Genomic DNA, 15,092 nt, shown 5'->3' on the forward strand with positions numbered 1-15,092 from the left:
AAAATACAGAGTGTCCTGAAAATGAGATGTATTTTGTACAATTCCTCCCTGAGACAAGTATCAGAAGAAAATTTCCCCCAAAAAGTCAAGCCTACACTAAGCTTATTATATTCTTATACTCACCAATAACAGCTAATAAAGGACTTGCTGAAAATCCCTGTCAGAGGCCTAACCCCCCTTCTTCCAGGATCAGTAACAGTTCTTCATAAACTAAAGCAGCCCAACTACACAAGGGCAATTAATCTATTACAGCACTCCAGACAAAACCAAAAGAGAAGCAGAGAGGAAATTTCAACTGGAAAATATTTTGATATAATTGACCCAGATGACAAACTAAACTTAAGCACATGTCAAGTGCTACAGTCTACACAAGAACACATACAGATGCCAAAGGATATTAAGAGTTCACACCAGCCAAGGTGAAGTCTCAACTATGAGTAGAGTTTACATCTTCAATCACTGTTTAGAAAAGATACACAGGGGAAGCTAAAGGGTTCTTTCATAAACTCAGAGAAAGAAATGTTTAAAGTCCTTAAAATCTTTATTTTGGGAATTAAAGGTAATTACAATTATAAAAAAAATGTTAGGGAGTTTCTCCTTCAATATATGTAAGATACCCGTATTTTCCAATTGGCTAGAAAATTTCATTGTCTATCTACATTTTTCTGATCACTTTCAAAATGTGTAAGACTTGTTATTCCAAAAGCTCAAATTTAATTTTGACACTTAGATCCCTTGGAAAAAAAATATATATGTTGTGACCAAAAGCCAACTTTCTTCATAGAAAAGTGAAACTAGAAAGAATAGAATATAAATTCCCAACTTCTTTGACTTCATTTCTGCATACATAAGCTATATGATATAGGTGCTTTAAACTCTTCTCACAAGCAATAATCAGACCAAGATGAAAAGACCAATGAAAATGCCAAGAAAAACAAATAATTTTTTCATGTGCCCAACTTTTTCTTTTGGAAACTTTTAATCAAACATGTAGGAAAACTTAAAAAATAGTAAAATGAACATTCATTGTTCATTAAATATATTCTCCACCCAGATTCAAAAACTGAATAATACTGCCAAATTATACTAAATTGTATACTGAATAAAAATCCATGGTAGGGGCGCTTAGGTGGCTCAGTTGAGTGTCTGACTCTTGATTTTGGCTCAGGTCATGATCTCTGTGCTGGGCATAGAGCCTGCTTAAAATTTTCTCTCTCCCTCTCCCTCTGCCCCTCCCCCACTCATGCGCACACTTTCTCACACACACAAAAAAAGTTAAATAAAAATTAGTTAGTAGGATATATAATTATATCTAAGCAAGTATGAACTCAGTTGAATAAGAAAATTTCTTAACATCACTTATCATTTGTGTGTGTGACCTGAAAGAAAAATGAACATGAGTTTAATGAAAAAACTCAAATAAGTTAACATATTCATGGTTATTTTACATGAACAGTGTCCAAGACAAACCTTTCAAAGAATCTTTTTATCATTTTCTCACAATGAAAAAAAGGTAAAAGTAAAACTGTCTAAAGTCATGAAAGTTTTCACACTTAAAAACAGTAATAAATGTATTTTGAAGTAATTCTACGATAGGCCAGAGAGCAGTCCTGGTAACATCTGGAAAAGTTATCTTAGATCACATGAGATATTAGTTTGTAGGAAAATACATGTGCTCCTTTTTGAGATTCAAGTGTAAATAACTGTGAGTGAAGGCCTCATCAAATAAGTTTCAGATATCTAGTAGACAAAAAATTCAAAGATTACGAATATACAGTTGTGAAATACACAACAAGGTAGGCACAGAAAAATGGAGATGACAGTAAAACAAGTAGGAAATGCCAGTAAAATGGCCATGTTCATTACCATGAGATAAGAGGACCGGGACCAAAGAGAAATCAAGAGGTCTCTGAAATTTCAAAATCACTCATTATTCCAACATTTAAACCTGCAAACTTTAAAACTGTAGTTTTGATTTAGTATCACTGATGAGAGTGAAAATTGTTCCCTCCCCGTATCTTCAGTATCCAATATCTTCCACAAAAAGACAATCAAAACTATGCAAATAGTAGTGATTGTACACACACTGATTCTTAAAAAGCAAAGAACCTAAATATATCTAAACATTTCCAAAAAAATTTTAAGTAAAAAACTGACTCTATTCTGAAATAAATTTTATGCTCTGAAACTGCCAAGGAGTTTAATGTTCTAAGATAGGAAACATATTTTGTTATGAAAAAAAATCCCTGGTACTATCAAAACGGAGCCTTTTATCAGGTGCTTCTTACGAAATGAATTTGATATTTAACAGACTGAAGTACATACTTTTGTGATAAAGTCCATTCTACTAAAGAATTTTAGGTTTTATGTATGTATATTTCCTAACTGGATATATGATATTATATAAAAGTTAATAACAAAATTATATCCGGCCCTGAAGTAAATGTAAAACTACATGTCAAGTAAGATTATCTATCCCAAGTAATAGGGTAGAGCAATGAACAGATAATGTATGTGTGTATTTCAGAAAATAAACATTGTACAATTATTCCCAGACTGGAAAAGCATTTTTAAGGAATTTAGTTTTACCATTTAAAGTATCTGAATTCTTTGAAAATTCTACATATACAAATACTATATTTATAATTAAGTCCTGGTTAAGCAAAAGAGATTAACGCAATTAAAAAATGTAGAACTTAAACAAGACTGGTTTCTATTACACATAGATATAAGAGATACTGATAATAACAAAACTAAAGTGTCTTCTATTGTCCACCATATTTTGCTGATTACATGCACTAATTTAGTTAGAGCTCATCTCCCTGTATTATATTACCATCAACTTCAAAAACAAAACAAAACAAAAAAATCAACTCCTTAAGATGTCTTTTCATATTTTTCTAAGGACAAGAATCAGAGGATTGGTGTTAGTGGGGCTGGAAAAGAAAGTAGCAATCTAAAAATTTAACACCTTACCTTTATAGCTAGGAAATTCAGGCCACTCTCACTGGCTAAAGCCTTTGCAATCATTGTTTTAGAGCATCCAGGTGGCCCATACAGAAGAACTCCTTTAGGTGGTTGAATACCCATTCGAATGAAAGACTCTGGATGTTTCAAAGGCCATTCCACAGCCTGTTTCAATTTTAGTTTGATATTTTCCAGTCCTCCTATATCTGACCAGGATACCTGCAAAACAGAGCATTTTCTAAATGTAAGTTCTGTGAAGACAAAGGACCAAATAAATAAATAAATAAGGCAATAAATAAAAAGTGCAAGAAGAGGAATATAATCATTTAAGAATCTAGAAAGAAGATCCTTTAAAAATTCTATCAAGAAGTAAATCAGAGTACATAAAATGAGCTGCATATTATAAAAGTACTAAAGAAAAAATGTTTCTGCTTGTATACATAATTATTTAAATGACTGAACATACTGTTAAATCTATCTTCTATTTAAATGACTTTAAAAATTAGGTTTGGGGCACCTGGGTGGCTCAGTCTATTAAGCGTCTGATTCTTAGTTTCAGCTCAGGTCATGATCAGGTCACTCAGGTTTGTGAGTTCAAGCCCTGCATCAGGCTCTCTGCTGTCAACACAGAGCCTGCTTTGGATCCTCTGTCCCCCTCTCTCTTTGCCCCTCCCCTGCTTACACTCTCTCTGTTTCTCTCTGAATAAACTTAAAAAAAAAAAAGCAAAAACAAACAAATAAACAAACAAAACCAAAAACTCTGCTAGCTTCTGGAACCTCCTATTAAAAAAATTAGGTTTCATCTGACTGAAAATGGTTTGAATTAGTGACCCAAGGTCTCATCTATATATCTTTTTAGCAAGTTTATTTGCTTTATTTATTACTTCCAAAAATATTTCTGAAGGTCCTTTAGGAACATAAGGTTTTTTTCTGTCTTTGATTCATGAATGAAGTATCTTCAAAGTTTTGTTCCTTTTTCTCAACAAAGAAACACCCTTCCCAAAATAAGACAATTCTTTACATATTATTTACTTAATAAATACCCATTAAGAACCACATATCAGATAATATACACAGGAAATAGAAGAATAAGACATGAATACAAACTTTAAAAACTTAAAAACTACTAGTAATGTGTACATAAATAATCATGGTACAATGGAAGGGATGCTAAGCACAGTAACAAAGAGAAAAAGCTTTTGGGAGTTCCCAGGAAAAAAAAGATTACTTCCAGCTGGAAGGCACATCTGAAAGCCAACGTCTAAAGCACAGATGAAATCTGGAAATATGAAAACAGGGATATGGTCAGGTAGAAGCCAAAAATTATGAAAAGCTCAGATGACAATAAGAAGGAATAAGAGAAAAATGACTTGAGAGAGAAAAATAAAAAATGTAAAGTTAGTTGAAACTATATAGTGGGGGACACTGAAGACTAGATGATGGAGTTCAAGAACCTCTTTCCTCATAACAAGAAGTCTTCGAAGATTTTAACCTGAAAAGTGCTATGGTCTAATCTGTGCTTCAGGAAGACTTCTCTGACAAGATTCATGTAGAGAAAAGAGAGAATGCAGGGAGATCAATTAAGGACCTATCCTAAACATTCTTAACAACCACAAAAAAACAATTTTAAACTAGGATAGCCACATGCAGAGGATAAAGACACACCAGAGTGATACTGAAGTTCCACAGCTGATGATGTTGAAGGTAGAGTAAAAAAGAGGGATAATTTAATGCTAAATTTTTCAAGATGAGTTAACAGAATACAAATGAAAAATAATTTTTAGGAGGGAAAATATGATAGATTTTTATTTCTAGATATTATAAAGAGTTGAGACACAGGACAGGCCATTCAAGAGCCAAAAAGGGAGCAGATGGAATGAAAGCATCTCAAATGGTGCTCTGGAAAGAGGTTAGGACTGGAATTTTAGATTTCAGAGAGATGTACATAAAAACAATAGAAACCATGAGATCAATTAAAATTGCCAATAATGAGGAGATGTGCGTGAAAGGCAGATTGCTCGGCATCACCTACATTTATGAGGCAAGAGGAAAAGAAACAAGAAAAAGTCAGAAAATGAATCCAAAAAAGAAAAGGTTTTGTTTGTTAATATCAGAAAAGGTTACTTTTTCTTAATGAACTTGCATGGATCTGGGAGAAAGGGGACTTTGTTTTTGTTAATGATTTTTGCCCACAGAACTAGGAGAATGCTATATTATCCACCACAATCCTGAGGTCAGATTTAATTATTCTTTTCTAAATTTCTTTCTTGGGATTTATCTTACAAAGTAAGATTACTGGATTAAAAGGCATGAACATTTTTAGGTCTCTTGATGCATAACATCAGTTTGCTATCTCAACCACTTTATCCATTTTAGTGGCATAAGGGATACATGTATAAGTTTCTCTGAAGCATTATCAACCTTTGGTTTTATTTTGTATTTTTTTTTCTGATTTCACCAATTAATAAAATTAAAATTAAACGAGATCAATGCACATAAGCTTACAGACCTAAAAACATCCAGCTATCATCAGGGGTCAAAGTGACTGTTTACAACACAAAGTGACTGTTATTGTTAAAACCAGGGCTGCCTAGGAAAAAGTGCAGCAGAGTTATCACACCCTGAGGGGTAGAAATAAACATGGGAAGAGAGTTTTAAGGAAGGTAGTCAACAACTATCAAAAACTAAATAGGTCAGAAAGTAGAAAGTATTAAAGAAGCAGTGGTCAGTAGATTTAGCAACAAGTTTACTAAACTGAGTGGTTTATTTAGATCAGTAGTTTTTGTTTTTATGCCCTTTAGCAGTGGAATATACATAACATACAACACAAATACACATATGCATGCATATGCATGCATACATAGACAGTATGTATATGTTATATATGATGCACAAAAGCTATATTTATAATAACTACCAGAAATGTAAAAGTCAGAGAAGCAACTCCTTAATCTAGTAAAAATTAAAATGACAGTGTATTATTATTATGATCCTATGTGATGCCCATTCAAATTGTTACTATGCATTTATTATAACTATACAATGAGAAGAGCTCACTGTGAACATGTTCCATGAGGAGCAGATGTTTACTTGTCTTAGGGCATGTTTGAGTTTATACTTAGAATAATGTAGCATTACAACAGAATAACTTAAGCTAATTTAAGTAAGTACAAATATACAGATTAAAAATTTTCTTAAAGGTTAATGCAGAACTTTATCTTTCCTAACCAACGACATTAAAAAAAATGCCTGTAAATGCCTAGGGAGGACATTTTTCTCAAATTTGTATTAAACTAAATAACCTGGCAATGCAACCTGATAACCTTCAGCATGATAAAATTTGGTTTTCAGTACATTTGCGTGTTTAGTTTTTAATCAGTCTTTTAAAGAGTCTTGAAAAGAGTTTTTTAAAAACTTAATATCAGATATTAAGTACGTCCATGAACCACGCATGGAAATAACCAATATAAACACAAAGAAATCCATGCGGTAAAAGATGATCTCTTTAGTTAAGGACCAAGGATAGTAGCAAACAGTGCCAGCTGGACCAGGAGTTGGAGAGGGCTTGTTCCTGAAGAGAAATTAAGGTGCTTTTACTGGAAAACTGAGTGTTCCTTGGCATGGAAGAGGCCAAAACAGTGATGCCACTGCACAGACCTAGCCGACCATACTGAGGAGTTGGTCCATTGCCCCGAGGCTGTAAGAAGCAGAAGAAAAGTTAAACAATCCTGTCCCTTACCTCCCTCCTGAGATAGAGCTCTGGCATCATCAGCTGTCCTTTCTCTAATCCTGCCTTGATTGTATTCTTCACTATATTCTTTCTTCAGCCTACAAATATTTCGTTTCTTCCTATCCTTCAAAACAACTTGGATATTGTTTCTACCTAATGTTCTATCACCTTCTTTTTCACCAGTAAACTTTCTGAAAGATATTATGCCTCTACCCCTACTGCATTTATATTTCCTACTTTGTATTTTAGTTAAGCATTTATCTTGCCAGGCAGTGGTAGGAAAAGAGGGTAAAAGGATAAAGATAAAAAGTTAAGACTGGTGGGAAAACAGGAAGTTGAGGGAGTTACATCAGAAGGTCTGCAGCCTCTCAGGAAAACATGAGGCAAGGTCATCTACAGAAATATCAATTAATCTAACAAATACTGACCAAATGCCTATGTCACAATATGCTCGTTGCTGGGGACAAAATAGTTCCTGTCCATACAGAGTCTTTGACCTGATGGAATACTTTTCAAGGGGCATATTTCCATAATTAGGCAATTACTATACAGCATGTTACATGCTATAGTCACAGACTTTAAATGAATGCCCCCCCCCCAAAAAAAAAAAACTTTTAGAAGTGCTATATGAGGTGGGATCTGATGAACACACTGGAGCTAGGCAGCTGAACCAGCTGAAAATAGCAGTAGATGCCATGGGAGGAGAGAGACAAAAAAAAGCATCATACATCGTAGGAACTAAAAGTAATTCAGTATGGCCAGAATTTAGAGATCCAGGAAAGGAGTAGAAACAAAGGTCAGCAACATAGGAAGCTATCAGACCTTGAAGACTTACAAGGCATCAAGAAGTTTAAACTTTATCCTGAGAGATATGGAGAACAAGTTAATCAGGAAAATGACATGATCAGATTTCTGGAGGACAACTGCGGTTACAAGTGCATGTGTGCACTTGGAGGGGGGAGGGTAGAGGAGGGGCTTCTACAGTAATTCAGATAAAAGATGGTGATTATCTGCACTAAGGTAGTAGCAGTGGGGCTATACAGAGGGGAAAAAAAGATTAAAGCTTTATTAAACCATAATAACTATATTAAGGCAAATCAAAGCATCTTGAAAAATAATTAGATTTGGAGAGGGGTGGTAAAAAAGAAAATGGAATCAAGGGTAACATCCATGATTGAAACTTGAGCAAATGAGTAACTGAAAGTTCTACTGAAAGAGAAAAAGGAACATGTTTGGAAATTAAGGAATTGGTTTCCAATTTTTATACTGTGGTTGGAATTTATAAGTGAAATAAATTCAGTAAACTAAGAAATGTCCTCTATGTGCTGAACTTGTTTTAGGAACTGTAAGAACACAAAGATGAGTCAGAAAATGTCCTCAAAATATTGTACTCTAGAAAGGGAAATAAGTATCTTAAAAGACACAGTCTTTGTCTAAAGATATAAAAGAGGTGAGGGGCGCCTTTGTGGCTCAGTCAGTTAAGCATCTGACTCCTGATTTTGGTTCAGGTCATGATGTATTTGCGAGATTGAGCTCCACATTGAACTCTGTACTGACAGAACGGAGACTGCTTGGGATTCTCTCCCTTTCTCTGCTCGTCCTCTGCTTGTGCTCGCTCGCTCTCTCTCTGTCTCTCAAAATAAATAAATAACTTAAAAAATAAAAAGACATAAAATAGCTGCCTTCACAGCAAGTAATACAAAAACTACTGAAAAAAATACAAAACAGTTTTATAGTTCTCAAATATATGAGATGGTGAGGACAGACATTTGGAAATTGTGCATATACGTAAGATTTATGTCAAGGTGTTAGAATGTGAAAATAATAGCAGATGGGTGAAAAAGAAAAGCAAAATAAATGGATTTTAAAAAGCACTATTATGGTCAATCACACACAGAAAATTAGCTACAGCTAAGTCTAAAGCAGTTTCCTACTTTCCCTTACCAACTAGATGCAAGGTGAGTTGGGAACAATGAAGCTGGATATCTTTCCATATCACTGTCATCCATTCAAAAAATGACTAAGTGCCTACTCCATACTCAGTCCTATACCAGGTGCTGGTTTACAAAATCCCTGCTCTCAGGGTTAAACCATGTAAGTAAGAGATTAAAAACAAAATTACTCCAGGGGTGCCTGGATGGCCCAGTCAGTTAAGCACTGGCTCAAGTTACAATCTCAGGGTTTGTGAGTTTGAGCTCCATGCAGGGTTCCACACTGACAGTTTGGGATTGCTCTCTCTGCCATTCCCCCACTCGCACGTGTGCACAAGCGCATTCTCTCTCAAAATAAATAACTTTTAAAATAAAATCACTTCAATTACTGCGTGGGAAATGAACTTGGGGGGGAAATAATAAAAAAATAAAAATAACAATGTAAAAATTATGTTTTCCCAACACCTAAAAGTAACCATTGTTAATGGTACCTTCAAGGTTTTCAAGTAAGTGTGTGTGTGTGTGTGTGTGTGTGTGTGTGTGTCTTCACTGAGATCATAATGTATTCACAATTTTATATTCTACTTTTTTTTTAAACCTCATACTTTTTTTGATGTTATAATCTTCCAGTTACTGTATGACTTTGGGCAACTTAACTTGATCTCTCTAAACTTTCTCATCTAGAATACAGGGGATAATAAAACCTATGCTCTCAGTTTTATTGTGAGAATTAAACAGTATATTTATATTAATTGCACTTTGCCTGGCACACTGTAACTATTTAATAAATACTAGGTATTAGTTTATTTAAATGTCTAAAAGATGATTACAATGAACAGTTATATTTTGAAGGACTAGTGACAAAAGATAAAAGCCAATTAGGCAATTACATTTGTAGTTTCATGAGCAATACTTAATTACCATAACTTTTCTATTCTTTTCCTTTGTGTCTGATAATTACATTTCTTAAACTAAAGGTAAACAAGTTTTGCATTTCAATTTAGCACCTAAATGATGAGTCTTTCTATAGCTAAGATACCAATTAAAAAATGAATACAAATCAGCTTAAAGAGTTACTATTGCACAGAAGAATCTTAAAGCACAGAAAGTCATGGGAAAAGTCAGTCTGTCAAAAAAGAATAAATACCAGCATGAAATCATAAAATCCTAAAACTAGAGCAGGAATTCAAAAACTAGCTGGTTCACTATCCCACCTTCAGACAGTATTTCATCTTTCAAGTCCTCTCATCTTTCAACAAATACTATTTTACGCTCTTTAAAAAAATAAAAAAATTCTATAACTCTCTTTTTAATAAGTTACACTATATCATAACTGCCAGAAAATTATTCCTACAATCTAACCTAAGTCACTCCTGATAATAGCTGGGTCCTTTCTTTCTTACTCGGTCCTAATGAAAACAGTGAACAGCTGCTCATATATGGCTTTATAACTTTTTAACTTATTTTTATAATAATAAAGTTAGAAGTAAAGAAACAGCTGTCAAACAAGTACAGACAGGGCAGTGAGATAAATCTCCCAAGAGTGATGCCCTCCACAAACTATCTTACAATACTTTCTGGACAAACATCCACCCAACAATATGCAAACCAAAACCAAAACCAAAACACCCCTCAACCTGCATACCAACAGAAGCCAAAAGACCTGATGATTGCATGTAAGAAAAACCAAACACAAAAACAAACAAACAAACAAAAAACAACTTACGGACAAGTTCCAAGAGCACAAAGTAAAAATTAATGAACTGAACTGCAGATATTGGGAAAAATACTATGAAAGAGGAATTCAATAACCCCAGAGGGACAGTGTCTTTACACATCTGTGAGGCAAGGTGCTTGTGTTTGTTACATACCAAGTTTTACACTGCCAGGTACAAAATGTTCTTTTGAAAGTGTTATTTTTACAGAAAATATTGTGACAAAGAGTACTTTTCATTTGTTCTTTCCTGCTAACATGTCCCAATAGAGGGACAAGAAGCCAGGAGTAGCAAGTGGGTTGGCACCTGTTCAAAATTCTCTGTGGGGTAAAACAGTAGCTTTTGAACAATTCAAATATGTAAAATATATTTATTTTGTTTAGAAATCATACACATACCAAATTACTAAAAGTAACTAATAATGCAGAAGGAAAGAAGTTAAGAAAACCCAATCTCCAAAATTCAAAAGAACTATCCATACAATTCCAGATGCTTCTTTAATGGAGGCAAAGCAAAATTAGGAAGCAGTAAATATTCAAAATGAATTCTTAGGTGTAAGTGAAAAAAAAGGGAAAGCCATTAGCTTTATATAGTAAAAGAGAAAAAATATTTTCCCCTATGCTTTAAAAACACACTCTGAAATTTTTTTAAAAAACAAGTCAAAGTTTCAGTTGTACAATAGTGCCATAAACTATCTACAGTCTCTGTCTGTCTCTCTTTCTCTCTCCCCCAAATCCATTAAAATAAAAAATTCAGGTAAAATACAACAACAAAAAAGACAACTAAATGAGGACTCTGAAAAGTAAAGAAAAGTAGATGAACTGTGAGGCAAGTAAAAATACAGAGAAGTATTCTGTACAGGGTGCTAAGAGGGCCAAGTATTCTAAATATTTTTTCCTTCTCTTTTTCTCTCCTCCACTCCCGTTTTTTTCCCCCTCTTCCTGTCACTTTCATGTTGCATAAGCAACCTTAGTTGAAAACATCTAACAATTTCACAAGTAAGGGTACAGGGAACTTTAAAAAGTAGGTGAGAAAGAATATAAGAAACTGCACGCCAAAACTTTGCCACTAATTGCAAACTGCCACTAATCTAGGTGATTTTGTTGTTCTTCAGTAAATCACATTAAGGATCTTACTGAAACATACAAAGGCTATGGGAGTCAGATGCTCCTATAACTCCTAATTAAAAAGGAAAAAAAATTAAGATAAAGAAGAAATAAACAATTCAAGTAAAAAAATCAAAAATATCCTGCAAATTTACAGATATCATGAAAAATATGACCAACTTAAAGTCAAATGTTTTAACCAGATTTCAAACTGTATAAATTTCATAATCAGCTGAATGGCTTCATTAAAATTTGAGTGCACTTTCTAAAATATCACTACCTTACAATCACACTTTAATAAGTTTACTCTGAGCTGTCTTCAGAGAACTGGTTATGTATGAACCTTAATAAATATAATAACATATTATATTTACATAAGCCTCAGACCGCAAAACTCTCTAACTTAATTCAACTTAAAAACAGTTAATCATTTCTTGGGGCACCTGGGTGGCTCAGTCAGTTAAGCCTCCGACTTCAGTTCAGGTCATGATCTCACGATTTGTGGGTTCAAGCCCCGTGTCAGTCTCTGTGCTGAAAGCTCAGAGCCTGGAGCCTGTTTCAGATTCTGTGCCTCCCTCTCTCTCTCCTCCTCCCCTGCTGGTGCTCGCTCGTTTTCTCTCTCTCTCTCTCTCTGTCTCTCTCTCAAAAACAAATATTTTTTAAAAATTAAAAAAAAAATAAACATTTCCAAAATGAGCTTTTATTTATTTTTTATTTTTTTTTTAATATATGAAATTTATTGTCAAATTGGTTTCCATACAACACGCAGTGCTCATCCCAAAAGGTGCCCTCCTCAATACCCATCACCCCCCCCCCCCCCTCCCTCCCACCCCCCATCAACCCTCAGTTTGTTCTCAGTTTTTAACAGTCTCTTATGTTTTGGCTCTCTCCCACTCTAACCTCTTTTTTTTTTTCCTTCCCTTCCCCCATGGTCTTCTGATAAGTTTCTCAGGATCCACAAAAGAGTGAAACCATATGGTATCTGTCTTTCTCTGTATGGCTTATTTCACTTAGCATCACACTCTCCAGTTCCATCCACGTTGCTACAAAAGGCCATATTTCATTCTTTCTCATTGCCACGTAGTATTCCATTGTGTATATAAACCACAATTTCTTTATCCATTCATCAGTTGATGGACATTTAGGCTCTTTCCATAATTTGGCTATTGTTGAGAGTGCTGCTATAAACATTGGGGTACAAGTGCCCCTATGCATCAGTACTCTTGTATCCCTTGGATAAATTCCTAGCAGTGCTATTGCTGGGTCATAGGGTAGGTCTATTTTTAATTTTCTGAGGAACCTCCACACTGCTTTCCAGAGCGGCTGCACCAGTTTGCATTCCCACCAACAGTGCAAGAGGGTTCCCGTTTCTCCACATCCTCGCCAGCATCTATAGTCTCCTGATTTGTTCATTTTTGGCCACTCTGACTGGCGTGAGGTGATATCTGAGTGTGGTTTTGATTTGTATTTCCCTGATGAGGAGCAACGTTGAACATCTTTTCATGTGCCTGTTGGCCATCCAGATGTCTTCTTTAGAGAAGTGTCTTTTCATGTTTTCTGCCCATTTCTTCACTGGGTTATTTGTTTTTCGGGTGTGGAGTTTGGTGAGCTCTTTATAGATTTTGGATACTAGCCGTTTGTCCGATATGTCATTTGCAAATATCTTTTCCCATTCCATTGGTTGCCTTTTAGTTTTGTTGGTTGTTTCCTTTGCTGTGCAGAAGCTTTTTATCTTCATAAGGTCCCAGTAATTCACTTTTGCTTTTAATTCCCTTGCCTTTGGGGATGTGTTGAGTAAGAGATTGCTACGGCTGAGGTCAGAGAGGTCTTTTCCTGCTTTCTCCTCTAAGGTTTTGATGATTTCCTGTCTCACATTCAGGTCCTTTATCCATTTTGAGTTTATTTTTGTGAATGGTGGTCTAGTTTCAACCTTCTGCATGTTGCTGCCCAGTTCTCCCAGCACCATTTGTTAAAGAGACTGTCTTTTTTCCATTGGATGTTCTTTCCTGCTTTGTCAAAGATGAGTTGGCCATACGTTTGTGGGTCTAGTTCTGGGGTTTCTATTCTATTCCATTGGTCTATGTGCCTGTTTTTGTGCCAATACCATGCTGTCTTGATGATGACAGCTTTGTAGTAGAGGCTAAAGTCTGGGATTGTGATGCCTCCTGCTTTGGTCTTCTTCAAAATTACTTTGGCTATTCGGGGCCTTTTGTGGTTCCATATGAATTTTAGGATTGCTTGTTCTAGTTTCGAGAAGAATGCTGGTGCAATTTTGATTGGGATTGCATTGAATGTGTAGATGGCTTTGGGTAGTATTGACACAAAATGAGCTTTTTTTTTTTTTTTTTTTTTCAACGTTTATTTATTTTTGGGACAGAGAGAGACAGAGCATGAACGGGGGAGGGGCAGAGAGAGAGGGAGACACAGAATCGGAAACAGGCTCCAGGCTCTGAGCCATCAGCCCAGAGCCTGACGCGGGGCTCGAACTCACGGACCGCGAGATCGTGACCTGGCTGAAGTCGGACGCTTAACCGACTGCGCCACCCAGGCGCCCCCAAAATGAGCTTTTAAAACACTACCTACTTTTGCCAGATAAGCAAGTCCAGGAAAAATCTCATTAAAAATGGACAACTTTAAATAAGAAAAAAACAAAACAAAACAAAACAAAGAAACAAACAAACAAAAAAAACAAACACAGCAGCACCAATAATTGAAAAAAGAAATAAAAACACATGAAAATGATATAAAGTTTCACCTAGAAAATTCTTTGTTTCTCATTAAAATATTTTATATTTTTTCTTATTTACCAAATTCCTTAATTAATTTAACTGCAAACAGAAAAAAATGCTTTGACTATATAAGGAAATTGCTTAGAAAAATCCCTGTCATTCTTACTCTGGCACAGCAGAACTAGAAAATGATAAAGGAAAATGGATAAAGGAAAGAAAAGTATAAGAACTGAAGAAAGAGAAAGGGACTTTTACAGACTGGCCCCTAAGCCCAGGTGCTAAAGAAGCATATGTTCACAAGTTTCCCAAGTGAACTTTAAAAATCAACCATAAAAGAAATATAAAAGGTCCAGAAAAAAATGTTTTAAATAGTAAAAAATTTTAAGTAAGTTTTGTTCTAATTGTTCTTCTTTGGGAATTTCTGATACAAGTGAAAAGTCAAACAGAAGGACTCTTTGTTATATACACATGTATCACCAGGACCTTCTTAACATGGTGTCTTGTATATTATACATGCTCAATGTCTAGTAAAGGAATAAATTAATAGGCAGACACATATTTCTCTTGTTTCATTTTAAACATAAAGTAGCTTGGGGCACCCGGGTGGCTCAGTAGATTGAGGGTCTGACTTCGTCACAGGTCATGATCTCAGGGTTCGTGGGTTCAAGCCCTGTATCGGGTTCTGTGCTAACAACTCAGAGCCTGGAGCCTGCTTTGAATTCTGTGTCTCCCTCTCTCTCTCCCCCTCCCCTGCTCACGCTCTGTCTCTGTCTCTCTCTCTCTTAAAATAAATAAACATTAAAAAAAAATTTCCTTTAATAAAAAACAAAATAAAGTAGCTTAAGAGAGAGAAATAGGGGGATGGGCTGGTAGGAGGTAAAATGGGGAAAAAAGGAGAGAGTTAATAAACCAGG

General features: G+C 35.1%; 1 protein-coding gene across 1 annotated transcript in view; it reads right to left on the reverse strand.

The window, feature by feature from the left end:
• Positions 1–15,092, reverse strand: part of SPATA5 (spermatogenesis associated 5) — a 370,207-nt gene that overhangs the window by 289,126 nt on the left and 65,989 nt on the right. The window contains exon 11 of the mRNA XM_030313115.1: positions 2,977–3,186. Coding sequence (XP_030168975.1) covers positions 2,977–3,186 — 210 coding nt within the window. The remainder of the gene's footprint in view (positions 1–2,976; positions 3,187–15,092) is intronic.

This window comes from Lynx canadensis, chromosome B1 (genome assembly GCF_007474595.2).
Source record: "Lynx canadensis isolate LIC74 chromosome B1, mLynCan4.pri.v2, whole genome shotgun sequence".
Classification (NCBI taxonomy): Eukaryota; Metazoa; Chordata; class Mammalia; order Carnivora; family Felidae; genus Lynx; species Lynx canadensis.